General features: G+C 47.4%; 1 protein-coding gene across 2 annotated transcripts; it reads left to right on the forward strand.

The window, feature by feature from the left end:
- The first annotated feature begins 6,964 nt into the window (after window positions 1–6,964).
- On the forward strand, window positions 6,965–12,266 carry ZNF554 (zinc finger protein 554). 2 transcript variants are annotated; one of them, XM_045544335.1, is made up of 4 exons: window positions 6,965–7,406; window positions 8,283–8,409; window positions 9,605–9,796; window positions 10,589–12,266. In XM_045544335.1, the coding sequence occupies exons 1-4, from the start codon at window positions 7,233–7,235 to the stop codon at window positions 11,773–11,775; spliced, it is 1,680 nt and encodes a 559-aa protein (XP_045400291.1). In that variant the 5' UTR covers window positions 6,965–7,232; the 3' UTR covers window positions 11,776–12,266. The 2 variants fall into 2 exon arrangements, with proteins under 2 accessions (XP_045400291.1, XP_045400300.1); XM_045544344.1 differs by lacking the exons at window positions 6,965–7,406; window positions 8,283–8,409 and adding an exon at window positions 8,541–9,256.
- Window positions 12,267–15,755: the final 3,489 nt, after the last annotated feature.

Genomic DNA, 15,755 nt, shown 5'->3' on the forward strand with positions numbered 1-15,755 from the left:
CCGGGCTCTGCTTCCTGCACCCACTTCTGTCTCTTAAACTCGGGGGACAAAGGTGAGTGTTCTCTTGGCAGAGCTGGTGGGCTCACCATGGGGCCAGCCAGGACAGTGTCCTGGAATTGACAGTCACAACAGCTGTTGCTGAAAATACCTGGGGCTGGAAAGACAAGACAGCAAGAAACCACAGCAGGGCTCCCTGCGACAGACAAGGGGCAGAGCCCTCGCTCGGTGCAGGCAGGCGGCAAGCCTGGGGGTGCCCTCACCCTCCCCTGCATCAAGCCTGCGGACGGCCTCCACCTCCTCCCTGCGCAAGATGCAGATGTGCCGGAGCACCCCCCCATGTGGTGCCCTGGGCAGTTGGGATGGGGTCACGGCCTCGGGCGGATGGACCACCTGTCCCCTGAGCTGCTTGGCCCTCTTTGCCCCTCTGCCCCACGCCTGTCCAGGGTGCCAGCTGTGGGCTCAGAGGACAGCCTGGTGTGAGGCTCCCCTGCCGGTCCAGCCTGTCATTCTCCTCCCAGCCCCCGCCACTCTATTGAGAGGAAAAAAGTAAAAATTAAAAAGAGGTCCGCACCTGTATGTCTCCCAATCTTTGCAACGTTTATCTATAAACTCATTCGTTGCGGTTTCTCCTACAGTCACTTGCCACCTGTCCAGCCCTGGGGCCACCTGGGGGGACTCTGGCTCTTGTCCCTGGGATTCCATCCCTGCCTCAGACCCCCACCAGCAAGTATTTCTCACCAAGAAGAGCTCCGGGGTCTCTCTGGCTGTGGCCCTGGGCAGACTCCCTCCTCTTCCCTGATGCAGGCGGGGCCACTGTAGGACTCTTACCAGCAGCAGGTATGCCTGGCTTCCAGCCCGGGCAGGCGCTGCTGCCTCCTCACCGCCCCACAGGGTTGGTGTCACCGTCCCTGTGTCTCAGAGAGGGTCTCAGGATCGGAGCCCACGTCCACCTCCCGATGAGCAACACCCGCTGAAGGCCACGGCCTCTTGAGGAACAGCCCATGGGGGCCTCAGCATCTAGGGCCTTCACTAGTTCAGGGGACAAAGGGTCCGTTCGTGAAACTCAAGTTCGATTCAGACACATGGGCAGCTTGAGGGTGGGGCGAGCCAGGGCTGGGGGCAGGAGGCCTGGATTCAGCTCTTAGGGTAGGGGGAGCTGGGGTGGAGGTTCCAGCATGGGCCGGGGCCAGGTGGCTGCCTGAGCAGCTTCCTGGGGCCTGAGTTCACCGTGGCTGTGCACCGAGCGTGGGGCCTTCCAGGCTGTCACGGGTCAATGTCATGTTGTTCACATCCGGAATTTCCCTCAGGCACTCCCACCTGCCCGGTTATCAGCCTGCAGGGTCAGGGAGGTGCAGCTCTGTCCTAAAGGGGGTCATGCGCCCCCAATTGAAGGCGTTGGAGTGGGTCATCCGTCCCCACCCCCCGGCACTGTTTGTTATTGCTTCGTGGATGGGTAGTGATCCATTTGGAATCATTTGAATCAGTGCAGTCTGAGCTGTGACTTTTGTTAAGCCCGTTAGAGAAAAGAATTTTATTTTCCCCTGAACTTGAACTGGGAGGGAATAATCTGTTGGCACATGGAGCCACTTGGAGTTGGGAGCCGACTGACACAGGACATCAGGGCTGTGGCGGGGGCCTGCCCTACAATGTCACCCTAGTGCTGGGATCCCAGCCCACGTGGGGGGACAATCCTGCCCCGAAACTTTGCAGTTATGTGAACCAACAAGTTCCCGTGTTTTTGCTTAAGCCAGTTGGAGCGGTATTTGGTCACTCGCAACCAAAAGGGTTCTGTCTTTCACCATGTCCCCTCCGACCCCATCTGAGATATGCAGTAGCTGAAGCTGAACTTGTTAGAATGGACCGAACCTGGGAGCCCCCAAGGACTAGCTATCACTGCTCTCCGAGATTGGGGATGTGGAAGCCATGGAGGCTGGGAGCAGATCGGGGTCCTGGGGAACATCGTGTTGGTTCTGAGAGGAGGCTCAGACCAGCCATCACTGGTGTCTTGTGTCTACTTTCCCGGCTGTACCAACCCTGATCATACCCCACAATGACTGCTAAGTCTGGGAGAGATTCCGCAGCCACCAGCCCCACTTAGCAGGAACACAGGTCAGCAGAGGGGACATGCCTGATACTACAGCACGGCAGGACCGGGCTGGACTAGGAACCCAGGGCTCCTGGTTCCTCGGCTAGACTTTTGTCACAGAATCTCAGAACAATTACTAGGTCAGGAGGTGGGTGAGTGAGGATATATATTTTTAACACTTTATTGAGGTCAAATTGCCATAAAATAAACTACACACATTTAAAGTATGGACAGATGTACACACTCATCACACACCACTACTGTCCCTCCCAGCCCTCCATGTCCCCTGTCCTCACCCAACCATTGATCTGCTGTCACTATAGATTCATTTTCATTTTCTGAAATTTTACATAAATGAAATCATATAGGATATACTCTTACTATATATTTTATTTTATTTTTTAGAGATAGGGTCTTGCTCTGTGGCCCAGGCTAGAGTGCAGTGGGGTCATCACAGCTCACTGCAGCTTCCAAACTCCTGGGCTCAAGCAATCCTCCTGCCTCAGTCTCCCAAAATGCTAGGATTACAAGCGAAAGCCACCAGGCCCAGCGTTGTGTCTAACTTTTTTTATCTGCCAATCTCTGACTTTTAATTGAGATATTTATGCCACTAACATAACGTGATTTTTAATATGGTTACATTTGAGTCTATCATCTTGCTGTTTATTTTCTATTCACTCCATTTTCCCCTTTTCCTTCTTTTTCTGTTTTCTTTTGTAGTGATCAAATTTTTTTTTTTTTCTTCTGAGACACAGTCTCACTCTGTTGCCCAGGCTAGAGTGCTGTGGCGTTAGCCTAGCTCACTGCAACCTCAAACTCCTGGGCTCAAGAAATCCTCCTGCCTCAGCCTCCCGAGTAGCTGGGACTACAGGCATGCACCACCATGCCCGGCTAATTTTTTCTATATATTTTTAGTTGTCCAGCTAATTTCTTTGCATTTTAGTAGCGATGGAGTCTCACTCTTGCTTGGGCTGGTCTGGAACTCCTGGGCTCAAACGATCCACCCGCCTCGGCCTCCCGGAGTGCTAGGGTTATAGACGTGAGCCACCTTGCCCAGCCTGATCAAACATTTTTAAGACTCCCTTTTATTTCCTGTTAACTTCTTAGCTTTAACTCTTTGTTTTGCCATTGGGTTTGTTAGCTGCTTTAAGCTTTATAGCATGCATCTCTAACTCATTAGTTTATCCTTATGTGATACAATACCACTCTGTGCACAGTATAAGAACTCTTCAATAGTGTATGTCCATTCTACCCTTCCAGAATATATTATGAATCTTCGTGCAATTGTTTCCATGGCTTTTACTTTGACATTTGTTACAAACCCCTCAACACACTGCTGTTATTTTGATTAAGCTGAGGACTTGTCAGTCTGCGGCATTAGGTCCTTCCGTCCAGAGCGGGGGCTCTGGGCAGCACAGCACATCAGCCACATCACAGACTAGGACGGAAAAAAATGGGTTGAACAGGTTGGGTTGGAACATTGTTCAACACGTGTTTATTATTGAGCTGTGCTTGGGCCACACATGCCACAGTTTCATCCTCACATCGGAGCCTCCTACCTGATCTGCATTCAAGACTAGATCCCCAATCTAGGCTTGCGACAAACAGGATGTAACTCTGGAGAAAGGGTCCCATTCATTTTGCCTGAGCATCTGTTGATCATATGACAGAGTCACATTCACAATGTTTATAACTATACATCACACAGCACATCATCTCAGGTGTCAAAAGACCGTTAGTGGATGTTGAACTGTAATGGGGAAAGCACCATCGGTCCCTGCGTTTCCCTCAGGTCCTGTTTCTTCTCCACTAGACAGCCTGCCGTGGAGGGTTTGGGCCCCCGCATAGATAGCATGATATATAGAGAAAAAAAGTGAGAAAGAGAAATAAATAGTACTGTGGGAGAGAGGTAACACATATCATGGTTTGATCCAATAATAATAAATATATACAATTTGTTATGTATTTATATAATTTATCACCAGGTGTGGTGACCTATGTCTATAATTCTAGCTACACAGCAGCCTGAGGCAGGAGGATCACTGGAGCCCAGGAGTTGGAGGCTGCAGTGAGCTGTGATGACGCCACTGCACTCCAGCCTGGGTGACAGTGAGACCCCGTCTCTCAAAAAATAAATAAATACAATTTATCAATAAATAACTTATTTAATTATTTAATAATTATTAAATATAATTATTATATAATTATATTTATCATGTTATATATTAAATATCATTAATAAACAGTATGTTAATATATAATATATAAACATATATTGATATATGCCTATTATATAATATATCACATGTTAATATATTCCATAATGAATATATTAATATGTAGCTAATATAAATATATTTTATATATTTATTATGGTATTATAACATTATATATAATACATATGAATATATTACATATAAATTGTATATGTAGTGTTATGTATAAAATTATGTATTATTATGTTACTAAGAATATATTATAGGCCGGGCGCGGTGGCTCACGCCTGTAATCCTAGCACTCTGGGAGGCCGAGGCGGGTGGATCGTTGGAGCTCAGGAGTTCGAGACCAGCCTGAGCAAGAGGGAGATTCCGTCTCTACTAAAAATAGAAAGAAATTATCTGGCCAACTAAAATATATATATATAGAAAAAATTAGCCGGGCATGGTGGCGCATGCCTGTAGTCCCAGCTACTCGGGAGGCTGAGGCAGGAGGATCATTTGAGCCCAGGAGTTTGAGGTTGCTGTACTCACTCTAGTCCGGGCAACAGAGCAAGACTCTGTCTCAAAAAAAAAAAAAAAAAACTATATTATAAATCTATTATATATACTATTAATAATTTATCATTAATAACATCAGTTAATATGTTAATATTATTAAAGAATAATTATTTCTGGTCACGTCAAACTTCTAAAAAATGAATAATTATTAAAACAATAATCTTAACAGGTATAAATGCGTCATATTTATATAATTTGTTAGTACATAATAATAAATGTTTAATGGCAAACCTTTGTGTGTCAGGCTTCGTGCTAAATAAATGACTCGCGTTTTCTCGCTTATTTTCCACAGCAGCCGGTGGAACTGGGTACCCCGTTGCACGCATCTGGCAGTCGCGGCCGGGCCGGGCGTGAATGAGTTGCGCAGCCGGTTCAGCCCCGGGAGCTGCGGGTTTAGGATTAAGGCTCCGCCTAACTCAGAACGCCCCAGGCAGGTGAGGGCGCGGGGGCCGGCGGTCCTGCGAAGACACCGCCTGGCCGCAGGGGGCGTTGTGAGCCAACTCGCTGCCCCGGAGTCCTGGGAGCCCAGCGCCGCGCCCCGGGGCCTGCTGGGACTTGTAGTTCATGGGCTCGCAGTACGCAGGCGCAGTGTTGATCCGCGTCCACGCGCGTCCGCGAGCGACGGCGGGAGTTCACACGGGCGCGGCGGGGGCCGTCGCTCGGAGCGCGAGCGGCCGAGCGGAACGGGGGTCCCGGGACGCGCGGGGAAGTCCGTCGGCCTACGCAAGCGGCTTCCGCTGCGGAGCAGCTGCGCGGCGCCCCGACGGTCACCCGCGCGCACGTGGGGCCCGCAGCGCCGTGAGTGGCCGGGCCGAGCTCGGGGGCAGCGCCGGGCGGGCCGGGCGGCGGGGACGGTCCCGGGTTCCGGGTCGGGTCTGGGACGACGGGGGCGAGGCCGGCTGGCTTGCACGACCCCTGGCCCGCATGGCCAAGTGGGCGACAGACTCTCGAGGATCTTTTATCGTGAAACCTTCGAGTATAGATTGAGTTGGGCTCCTTTTGGGGGTAGGGGTTCTCAAGTGGGGATGATCTGCCTCCAGGGGACACTGAGAGATGTCTGGGGACATTTGTGGTTGTCGCACTGGGGCTGCTCCTGGCATGGGGTGGGTGGAGGCCAGGGATGCTGCTCAGCACCCTGCAGTGTCCAGGACGGCCCCACCCCAGAGAACGATCCGGTCCCAATGTCCACAGTGCCCTTGGAAGAGACCTGGTTTATGCCTCAGTGTTGTGGTCCCGGTGACAAGATACCAAGGGCCCGTTCTGTTTGTCCCCATGCACACCTGTGGAGGAGTGAGGAGGCAGCTGGTCTCCCAACACCAGGTTCCCTGCCTCTTCCCTACCTGGGCTTGATTTCATGTTTCTCTTCAAGGAAGTCCTCATCCGGCCTTTCTTGTGGAGCAAGCATGAGTCTCAAGGGCCAGACCTTGGAAGGGATGCTCCTGGTCCGGGTGCCCAGGTTTGGGAGAATGAGGGGGTCTGACGGGGCTGCTGACGTCAGCCAGGAGGGAAGAGGGTCCCGTGAAGCACAAGAGGGTGGGAGAGAATTGGTCTGCAGGAGCTAAGGGGCAAGAGGTCCTGTACCCATTGCCATGAGCTGCAATATAAGGTCCCATAAGCAAAGAAGGAACCTTACCCTGAATGGGAGGCAGAGGGGAGCCTAGCAGGTTGCAAATCCTCAAAGGCACTTGAAAGCATCCCCTGGGGACAGCTCCGTGGTGGCAAGGCTGAGGGTGAGCAGGGAGTGGTGTCTTCATTTGCCTTTGGTCCTTGTGTGAGTGTCCTGTGCCTGATGTCACAGCTTACCACAAACTGGATGGCTTAAAACAACAGAAACGTATTCTCTCCCAAGTCTGGGGGCCAGAAGCCCGGAATCAAGGTGTGACAGGAGGGCCGTGCTCCCTCCAAGTCTCCAGGGTAGGATCCTTCCTGCCTCTCCCAGCTTCTGGTGGTGACCGGCAGTGGCTTCATTCCTTGGCTTGCAGCTGTGTCACTCCAGTCTCTGCCTCCCCTGTGTCTGTCTCTCTCTCTGAGAAGGACACCACTCATGTCACCAGAAGCTGAGAGAGGTAGGAAAGAACATCCCCTTGCTTTGGAAGGAATATGGCCCTGCTGATGCCCTAGTCTCGGACTTCTGGCCTCCAGAACTGAATGAGGATAAATTCCTGTTGTTTGAGGCCACTGGGTCTGTGGTTCCTTGTTAAGGCAGCCACAGGAAACTCACAGGGTGCTTCACTTAGCGATAGAGCTCGTATGTTTTGTAAACCCCAGTAAGTTGGTTGCTTGCAAGGGCTTCTGTGCCTCCGTCCATCAAATGGAGACTTTAAGGCTTCTAGCCTTAGTCCTGGCTTCAACTCTACCTCTCTCTGCATATGGGGGTCGCCCCAGGTGGTGCAGGGGTCTCTAGCCAAGGATTCTGGGACCTGCGGACTGGCCTGGGTCTGGTCTTCACAGCGCCTCTCTCCTTGCTGCAGCTCTGCTGGCCCCGGAACCTGCTTTCCCCAGAGGCGAGAATGGCAGCTGGGTACCTGCCCCCCTGGTCCCAGGTGAGACATCTTCGTTCTCCTGAAAGGTGCCCAGGATATCTGGAGGGAACAAACTCATCAGAATGTCAGTCACTGTTAGAGAAGGAGCCCCCCTGCTATGTGGGAAACGCAGGAGAGTCCTTGTGAATGTTTGGTTCTAGTATTCACGCTTTGCCCAAGTGTAAGGAGCAGAGCCCCTGGCCCTAGGATAGAGGTGGGCTCTAGCACGGTCCCCCATAGAGCAGGGAGAGCTGCCCAGAAAAGCATCCTTTTTATTGAGGGGTGGGGTGGGGTGGGCCTTCCTGCCACTCTCTCTTCCCTGAGAGAGATTGAGGGTTAGGCAGGGCCCTCACTGCAGCCTCAAACTCCTGGGCTCAAGTGATCCTCCTGCCTCAGCCTCCTGAGTAGCTGGGACTACAGGTGTGCACCACCACGCCCAGCTAACTTTTCTATTTTTTGTAGAGTCAGGGTCTCACTATGTTGTCCAGGCTGGTCTTGAACTCCCAGGTTCAAGTGATCCTCCTGCCTGGGCTTCCCAAAGTGCTGGGATTACAGGTGTGAGCCACCGTGCCTGGCCCCTGCAGCAGGAGATTCTCAAGTGGAAATGTCGTATCCACAGATCTAGAAGTTAGAATAACCAGTCCAATAAGAAATAGGCAAAATATTTCATTCAGACCTGTGCACGGGTCCTCCTTGCTGTGTTTACGGCAGGCCAAGAGTCTGTGTGGTCCTCTGATTGTAAACCATGGATAGGTACCCACAGGACAGCTGGTACAACCCGATGTCAGCACTTCACTGACTTTTCTGAACTTCCCTGGTGCCACCATCCTCACCTCTCCTCTTGGGAATGTGCGTGGGGATGGACACATCTTGAACAGAACTGCTGTGATGTTTTAGGGATTAGTGACCTTCGAGGATGTGGCTGTAGACTTCTCCCCAGAGGAGTGGGAGTTCCTGGACCCTGCTCAGAGGAAGCTGTACAAAGAGGTGACGCTGGAGAACTACAGGAACCTGGCCTCCCTGGGTAAGACAAGCACCATTAATTCCTGCGCTCATAGATGCCGCATTTATCTCACATCCACTGTTGTCAGGCGTCATGCCTGGACATGGGGATTTATCAGTGAATAAGACAGATGTTGTTCCTGGCCTTGTGGCTTTCACAGTCTCCTGGTTTCTCTGACAGATCAGATGATCTTATTCCCTCAGTATGAGATAGCTAGAGTGGCCATTCAATTGCATGTCCTAGTTCAGCCCAGATGACGTCTCTGATTCCTCCTGGGTATGGAGTCAGAGTATTTGTAACTCTCTCTGCCTATGTAAAGAGCCATAATTTTTTAAAAAGTGTTTTCTATTGTAAAATATATATCACATAAAATTTGCCTTTTGAGTATACGGTTCGGTGGCCTTAAGCACATTTATGATGGTATGCAGCCAACACAACTATCCATTAACAGAACTTTTTTATCCTCCTAAACTGAAACTCCGTACCCATTAAACACTGACTTCCCATTTTCCCCCTGCACCCCGGCCCCTGGAAACCACTAATCCACTCTCTGTCTGTGTGGATCTGCCTGTTCGGGACGTTTTGTATGAATGGAATCATATAATATGTGCTCTTTTGTGTCTGGCTTCTCTCACTGGGCACGATGTTTTCCAGACTCCCCACATTATAGCCTGTGTCAGAGCTTTCTCCGTGGATGAATAAGATTCCCTTGTATGTATATAATGTATTTTATTTATCCGTCAGTTGATGGACACTTGTATCGTTTCCACCTTGCGGCTGTCGTGAATAACGCTGCTGTGAACATTAGCGAATAAGTATCTGTTGTTCTTTGGGTAAATGCCTAAGAGCGGAATTGCTGGATCATATGGTAATTCAACGTTTAGAATTTAGTTTTTTGAGAAATTGCCACACTGTTTCTCACCAAAGCTATGTCCATTTTCCATTCCCACCAGCAGTGTAAACTCATTTCTCCACATCCTTGCCAGCACTTATTTTTTTTAATTATCCCACTGCGAAGTGGTATCTCACTGTAGTTTTGATGTGTCCTTGTGATTAATGACATCGAGCATCCTTTCATGTGTTTATTTACCATTTGCATATTTTCTTTGGGGGAAACGTAGCATCCAAATGGAATCCAAGATTTTTTTAATTAGGAAAATAAAATCTCTAGCTTGGGCAATGTGCTGCCTCTCAAATGTACTCTTGTCTCTTTCAGAAGCCCTGAAAACCCAAAGTACTGATACAGGTATCAAGGACAGTCCATTTTCCCCAGCACACACCCCTCAAGTCACCAGGCTTTCCCCATGTACCGGGTATTCAGTCTTTCAGCCAGTGGAGCCTTTCCATTTGCAGCAAAGAGAAGCTCTGTGGGTGGAGGAAAAAGGAATTCCCCAAGCCTCCTGTTCAGGTAAGACTGTTTTTTTAGAGGCAGGGTGTTGCCGTGTTGCTCAGGCTGGAGTGCAGTGGTGTGATCATAGCTCACTGCAACTTTGAACTACTGGGCTCAAGCCATTCTCCTGTCTCAGCCTCCCCAGTAGCTAGGACTACAGGCACCACCACCACCATGCTTGACTAATTTTTAAAAAAATTTTTTGTAGAGACGAGGTCTTGCTCTGTTGCCCAGGCTGGTCTCAAACTCCTGGGCTCAAGCGATCCTCCTGCCTCAGCCTCCCAAGTAGCTGGAACTACAGGTGTGCACCACCATGCTGGATAATTTTTCTATTTTTGTAGAGACGGTGTCTCACTATGTTGGCCAGGCTGGTCTCAAACTCCTGGGCTCAACTGATCCTCCCACCTCAGCCTCCCAAAGTGCTGGGAATACAGGCATGAGCCTCTGCACCTGGCCCCATTTTCTTCTTGAAGCCATTCTGCCCTTTTTTCTAGTTACATCTCTTCTCTTTTTGCTATCTTGTTGCTTCTTTCTGCTGTCCTTATTCTCCCATTGTTATTGAATAATTGCTTCTGTGTTTCCACTTCCCCTCTTCTCTGTCATTGTCAGATTTCTCACGCTGTGTCCTGTGCTCAGCATTGTCTTTACTGACCTATCTCTCTTTCTCATCCTTCCCCTGTGTTGAAAGCTGATATTTGACCATCAGTCCACATGGGTTTTTGTATATGTTGGAAGTGCTTTTGTCGCCCTGTTCTTAAGGTAGCAGTTTCTTCCTCCAAAAATATTTTTTTTCCCTCCAATGTATTTCAGATTGGGAGACAAGACTGAAAATCCAAGAATCAACTTACAAGAAGGTGGTTTTGGGGGAGGAACCATCTGGTGGTGTGAATATTATAAGGCTTACCGTAGAAGACTGGGGATGTGACCAATTCAAGGAGAACCACGATGACCCCCGGAGGCTTTTGAGGCAAATGGCATCCATCCAAATAAAGGCAATTGCTCAGCAGAAAGCAACTGCATGGTGTGGATTTGGGGACAGCGGTAATCTGAGCTCAGACCTTGTTCTATCTCAGGGAAGCTCAGTAGGAAAACGTGTCCATGACAGTGAGCTACATATTGAGAGTTTAGCATCTGATTCAACCTTAAAGTGCCATCAGATGGGACATGTAGCTCAGAGACCCTGTGAAAGTAATGAATGTGGAAATGCCTACAGCCAAAACAGTCACCTTATTCAACACGAAAGAACTCAAACAGGGGGGAAAACGTCTGTGTATGCAGAAAATGGGAAACCATTGAATCATAATATGGCTCTTACTGTACACAACAAAATTAATACAGCAGAGAAACCCTTTGAATGTCACCAGTGCGGGAAGATGTTTAACCGGAGACATTCTTTGAGTGAACATCAGAGAATTCATACGGGAGAGAAACCGTATGAGTGTCAGGAATGTGGAAGAGCGTTCACACACAGCTCAACCCTTACACGCCATCTGAGGACTCATACTGGAGAGAAGCCCTACGCCTGCAGCGAATGCGGGAAAGCCTTCAACAGGATTTCATCTCTGACTCAACATCAGAGGATTCACACAGGGGAAAAGCCTTATAAATGTGAAGACTGTGGAAAATCCTTCTGCCAGAGCTCTTACCTGATTTTGCACAAGAGAACGCACACTGGCGAGAAGCCCTATGAATGTAACGAATGTGGAAAAGCCTTCAGTGATCGTTCCTCTCTCAACCAGCACGAGCGAACTCACACTGGGGAGAACCCCTATGAGTGTAACCAGTGTAGAAGAGCCTTCAGCCAGAGGTCTTCCCTTGTAAGGCATGAGAGAACTCACACTGGAGAGAAACCTTATAGCTGTAATGAATGTGGGAAAGCCTTCAGCCAGAGCTCTTCCCTTATCACACATCAGAAAACTCACACTAGCCAGAAAACCTATAAAATAATAGACTGTGCGAAAGCATTCTATCAGAGCAGCCACCTTATTGGATTTTAGTAATTGCGTGCTGCCTCGTAAAACACCTCTTAGCACTCTGACATATAAACCTGGTTAGACTTTGCTCTGGGATAATGTACTATTTGACAGGAAGTAGGTTCGTGTCACATTCTTGAAAGACAGCTGAGGTATAGAACTGAGGAGCCTTGTAATGGGAGAAATCACCATTAAGCAATACCCAGTGAGCTCCACCCTCTTAGAAAAGGTTGGCCAATGGGAATGCTAACATGGAATGGGATTTTGCTGAAAACTATCACATGTTAATTTAGTTGCTGAAACAAAAGATATTCTGTTTTAACTTTCAACTTATTAATTCAACATTCAATATATTGTTTCAATATTTTACTTAGTCATTCCACCCCTGTTGGTCACTTAGCTAGTTCTTAATTTTTCTCATGCACTACTATGGCAAAGCAGAGTGTGTGCTAAGATGACAAGTGCTTTGGATGTGAAATAATAAAATAATAAAGGATGCAAAATAGTGTGTGCAATTTGATCCAATGAAGTCTATAAGTTTGTGTATATATACATACACACACACACACACACACAAAGTGACAAAGGCTAGACAGAGATGTAAAATGGATAGGTTATCTGATTATGTGTAATTTTGTGTCATTGGCCATTTCATTTTGTATTGCTATAATCATTTTGACAATGAATAAATATCAAACACCACCACCAATTGAATGGGATGTGGAACCTCATCCATGCATTGGAGTAGATTGTGGATACCAAGATGGCAAAGATACAGTAGAGTAGGTTTTGGAAAATGGGGAAGTTTAGCAACCTTGGGTGGCCTTGGAAAAGTCCCAGCTGTGAGATGTGCTTGGCAGAGTAAGGACCAAGAGTGCAGTTGTACATCATCATTAAAATTTATTGAGTGCTTACTGTTTGCCCGGCACAAGTCCAGTACTTACATGTGGTTCTTCATTTAACCTTCACAACAGCCCCATGAGACAATCGCTAGTTATACTCCATATTACAGAAGGGGATGCCGAAATAAAGTAACTTGCTCAGGGTCACACAATTAGGAAGTAGTAGAATCTGGATTTGAATCTAGCAACCTGTATAGATCCAATGCCTCATTTGCATGCGGCCAATCACGGAGGACACAGGGGAGTTTGTGTTTTTCAAATTTCCCCTTGAGAGTCACCTAACTTTTCTCTGAATCTTCCCTTTTCCTCAGAGCCAGTGAGGGAGGTTTCAGCTCTCCTTTCACCCAAATGGGACCTGTTCATAGGAATTTTGTTACCTTTCTTTAACATAGAGATCCTTTATCTGGGGTATATGTAGGTTAACTTGGTTGATGGAGGGCTCCATGAACAAGCTTGAACTGTATGCCAATTGTGTGTTGGTGCATAGATGTGTTTTCTGGGGAAAGCATCTGTAGCTTTTAGCATGCTCTTGATCTCGAACTCCTGGCCTCAAGCGATCCTCCTGCCTTAGACTCCCAGAGTGCTGGGATTACAGGCGTGAGCTACCATGCCCAGCCTATATTCTTGAGAAAAGTTGACTTAGAGCTATCATGAGTACAGTTTTCAGTCTTGATATCTCCCTCCCTCCAACAATTATTCATAGAGAACCTAAACTCTTTGGTGACTGCATATAAGGCAGACAGGGTTGCTGCCCTCACTGGACATGTGTTCCCGTGTTGAAGGAGCAGGACTAGCTTTATGGCCATGTGACCCTTGCAGTCACACAAGGCTCATGTGTGTCCTGTGATTGGTTTAAATCCCCCACCTTTATATTCTTAATCATTCTGAGAAATAATAATTAGATATTATCAAATAATTATAATTTTAATAATAAGAAGCCCCCACCTACTTGCATGTTGCTGTGAGCCCTGTACATTCAATAGCCTGTTCTGTACAGGAGTGAGGGGTAGGGACAGATGTTAAGCAAGTAACTGAATAATTAAGTAATTACAGATTTGGGGAGATGCTATGGAGGACATGCACACGATGCTGCTGTGACAGATAATAGCATGGGGACCAGCCTCAGGTAGGACCTTTCTGAGATGAGTCATCAGAGCATCCGAGATGAAGAATTTACTCAGAGGAGAGCTCCAGTATAGCTTTGTTTTCACACGTGAAATGTTAAGTATTTTCTAAATATACAAATTTTTGGTTCAATATGTCTGACTCAAAAGTCTTTTGAGAAAGAATATATTTTTTAAGGTTCTGATGTTTAAGTATATTTTTTTCTTTTCTTAAATCTTTTTCTTATTGTATTGGCTTGGTCCTCTGGTGTCCTGCTGGGCAGGAATGGTAAGAGTGGACCCCCTTGCTTTGTTCCTGATCTTAGAGAAAAGCATTCAGTCATTCACCATTAAGTATGATGTGAACTGTGGGGTTTTCATAGATACTTTTGATGTTTTTCTTTTATTAAATTTCTGCTTTTATTGCACTATGGTCTGAGAATGTGTCTATTGTTTTGAATCTTTGGAATTTATCGAAGCTTGCTTTGCAGTTTACAATGTGATCAGGTTTTAGAAGTTTTCCGTAGATGCTGGAGAAGAAGGTGTGTTTTCTGTTTCTATCATTCAGAATCTGGCTTGTTCTATTACTTTAGCCATATTAATAATTGGTTTTCAATTTCATTTCCAAATCAACTGTCCATTTTTATGTCTTGCTAATGGATACTTACGGTTTGGGATAAAATTTGTAGACAGAAATTATCCTGGATGATCTATCCAAAAACAGTATATTTTGAACACAAAGATGCAAAGATGTTGTTCTCTGAAAAACTGTCAGATCCGTTTTTCTGTAGTATGAGCAGAGTGGTGTTGAAGAAGGTGCCCATGGAAGGTTCAAAATCTCACGAAATATGAGATTGGGAACAGGAGTTGTTTGTGCCACATACTAAGCCAGCCCCACTATGTGAGTTTCCTGTTGCTGCTGCAATAAATACCACAAATTTAGTGGTGTAAGACAACAGATTTATTCTCATAACAGTCCTGGAGGTCAGAAGTCTAAAATCAAGGTGTGCAGGGCTATGTTTTCTGGAAGTCTAGGGGAGACCCTGTTCTTTGACTTTTCTTTTCTTTTCTTTTCTTTTTTTTTGAGACAGAGTCTCGCTTTGTTGCTTGGGCTAGAGTGAGTGCTGTGGCATCAGCCTAGCTCACAGCAACCTCAAACTCCTGGGCTTAAGCGATCCTACTGCCTCAGCCTCCCGAGTAGCTGGGACTACAGGCATGCGCCACCATGCCCGGCTAATTTTTTCTATATATATTTTAGTTGGCCAGATAATTTCTTTCTATTTTTAGTAGAGACAGGGCCTCCCTCTTGCTCAAACTGGTCTCGAACTCCTGACCTTGAGCAATCCACCCGCCTTGGCCTCCCAGAGTGCTAGGATTACAGGCGTGAGCCACTGCGCCCAGCCTGACTTTTCTAGTTTCTAGAAGCTGCCCATGTTCCATAGCTAATGGCCCTTCATCACCCCAGTCTCTGCTAATGTTGTCCCATCTCTCCTGCCCCCCTTTTCTAAGGACCCTTGTGATTATGTTTAGGGTCCACCCAATAATCCAGGACAGTGTCTCCATCTCAGATCCCTAATATAATCCCATCCCTTGTGTATAAGGTAACATATTCACAGGTTCCTGGGATTAGGATGTGGAGATCTTTGGGGGCCATGATCCTGCATGTCAAAGCTACCCTTTTACACCGGACTTTGTGATGTGCAAGCGAAATGCCTCAACCCACATTTCTACCTTGCCAGTGGCTTCCCATTAGGCTGTGCTAACCGGAGACTTCGGAGGTAGGATGGAAGGCTGGAGAAGAGAGAAAGGTTCTGCTCCATACTGTAGACTTCCTGTCCCTGGCACGCCTTGCATATTGAGAATGTCTTTGTTACCTTTATCCTCGAATAACATCCTGACATGCTCTAAATATCCTTAACTTCTTTCCGCTCAAACAACCATAGTTGTTACTCTTCTCTCTTGTGGTAGTCAATGTTGTGTGAAGAATTCAGAGACCAGC

This window comes from Lemur catta, chromosome 1 (assembly GCF_020740605.2).
Source record: "Lemur catta isolate mLemCat1 chromosome 1, mLemCat1.pri, whole genome shotgun sequence".
NCBI classification, from domain to species: domain Eukaryota; kingdom Metazoa; phylum Chordata; class Mammalia; order Primates; family Lemuridae; genus Lemur; species Lemur catta.